We start from the raw sequence: 1,669 nt of genomic DNA on the forward strand, positions 1-1,669 counted from the left end.
CCCCCTGACCCCCTGACCCCTGAACCCCTGACCCCCCGACCACCTCCACCTCCTCGGGGAGCAGTGAGCTCAGTCCCCAGGTCTGATTGGTCCCTGCTTCTTCCTGAGCGTCGGAGCCTGAGCTGCTGATGGGGTGCTGTGGGGGCCGGAGCCGCCCCTCCACCCAGCCCCTTGGGGATGCAGCCTGGCCCTACAGCCTGGCCACCTCAGCCCTGGTGACCTGGTCATTTCCGAATGTGTTTCAGTGGACGTGGCCGTGTGACCGGCTCCATCAGGTTGCCCTCATGAAACCTCACATCCCCACTGCGTTCCCAGCCCCACGGACCCCTGCAGGGAGCAAGGGGGGTTCTGACCTCGACCCAGCGCAGGGATGCATATGCCCGGAGAGGTAGCCAGCAGGCCCGGGGTGCGGGGGGCTTTGCTTAGCATCTACCAGGGCCCTTGGAGTGAAGGAAAGAGAAATCCCTGAGGGCTTCCTGGAGGAGTCTGACTTTAAAAAGAAGGTGCTAAGTCCCTGATGCGATGAGGTGTGGACATCATGCCTCCCACGGGGACCCATGTCTGGGGCCTGGTCACTCCTTAGCAAGGGACGTGTGCTTCTGTCACCCCACAAACCGCAGCTCAGTGGGCCAAGATGCCCGCGGGCTGGGAGGTCTGGGGGGCTGCTTCACTTGGTCCTACTCACTCACAGGCTGCTGATAACACCTCCTTGCGGGGGTTGGGGGCATGGCTTGCCTTCCTCTGTGAGGTGTCTCCCCAGGTGGGGGTACCCCAGGGGCTCTGAGCCCCGCCCCCAGGCCCTCTGACGTTGGCTGAGCACAATGGTTGCCTTGGTTACATTGTTACACAAGTGACGCCATCCCTGCGAAAGCCTCAGCGCCTGGGCCCCTGGAGGGGAGCGGGCCTGCGGGTGGAGGGAGGGCTCTCGGGGACCCGCCGTCTGCTCGCCTTTTGGGGAGACGCCCCGAGGACCACGGAACCCGGGCCCTTGCAGCTTCCGGAAGAGCCTCTGGTGTCACAGCGTGGCCCGCGAGGGTTCCGCCTGGGTCGGATGCGGCTGAGGCGGAGGATGCGCCATGTTTAACCCACACGTGTTAGACTCCCCGGCCGTGATCGTGGACAATGGGTCCGGGCTCTGCAAGGCGGGCCTGTCGGGCGAGATCGGGCCCCGCCACATCGTCAGCTCCGTCGTGGGGCACCCCAAGTTCCAGGCGGCCTCGGCGGGAGCCAGCCAGAAGCAGACCTTCGTGGGGGAGGAGGCCCTGCACAGGAAGGAGGCCCTGTCCCTCCGCTGCCCCATCGAGCGCGGCCTGATCGTCGGCTGGGACGACATGGAGGAGCTGTGGCGGCACCTGTTCGAGTGGGAGCTGGGGGTGCGGGCCGGCGAGCGGCCGGTGCTCATGACCGAGCCCTCGCTGAACCCCAGGGAGGCCCGGGAGAAGATGGCCGCCGTGATGTTCGAGACGTTCCAGGTGCCCGCCTTCTACCTGTCGGACCAGGCCGTGCTGGCCCTGTACGCCTCGGCCTGCGTCACGGGCCTGGTGGTGGACAGCGGGGACGGGGTCACCTGCACCGTCCCCATCTTCGAGGGCTACTCCCTGCCCCACGCGGTCAGCAAGCTGTACGTGGCGGGGAGGGACATCACGGAGCACCTCACGCGGCTGCTGCA

The 1,669-nt window shown here is 66.6% G+C and overlaps 1 protein-coding gene across 1 annotated transcript in view; it reads left to right on the plus strand.

The window, feature by feature from the left end:
* Positions 1-1,076: 1,076 nt before the first annotated feature.
* The window catches only part of ACTRT2 (actin-related protein T2), a 4,182-nt gene continuing 3,589 nt past the window's right edge, over positions 1,077-1,669 (plus strand). Inside the window, exon 1 of the mRNA XM_005874347.1 lies at positions 1,077-1,667. Coding sequence (XP_005874409.1) covers positions 1,077-1,667 — 591 coding nt within the window. The remainder of the gene's footprint in view (positions 1,668-1,669) is intronic.

The sequence above is a fragment of the Myotis brandtii genome, unplaced genomic scaffold, assembly GCF_000412655.1.
Source record: "Myotis brandtii unplaced genomic scaffold, ASM41265v1 scaffold434, whole genome shotgun sequence".
Taxonomy (NCBI): Eukaryota; Metazoa; Chordata; class Mammalia; order Chiroptera; family Vespertilionidae; genus Myotis; species Myotis brandtii.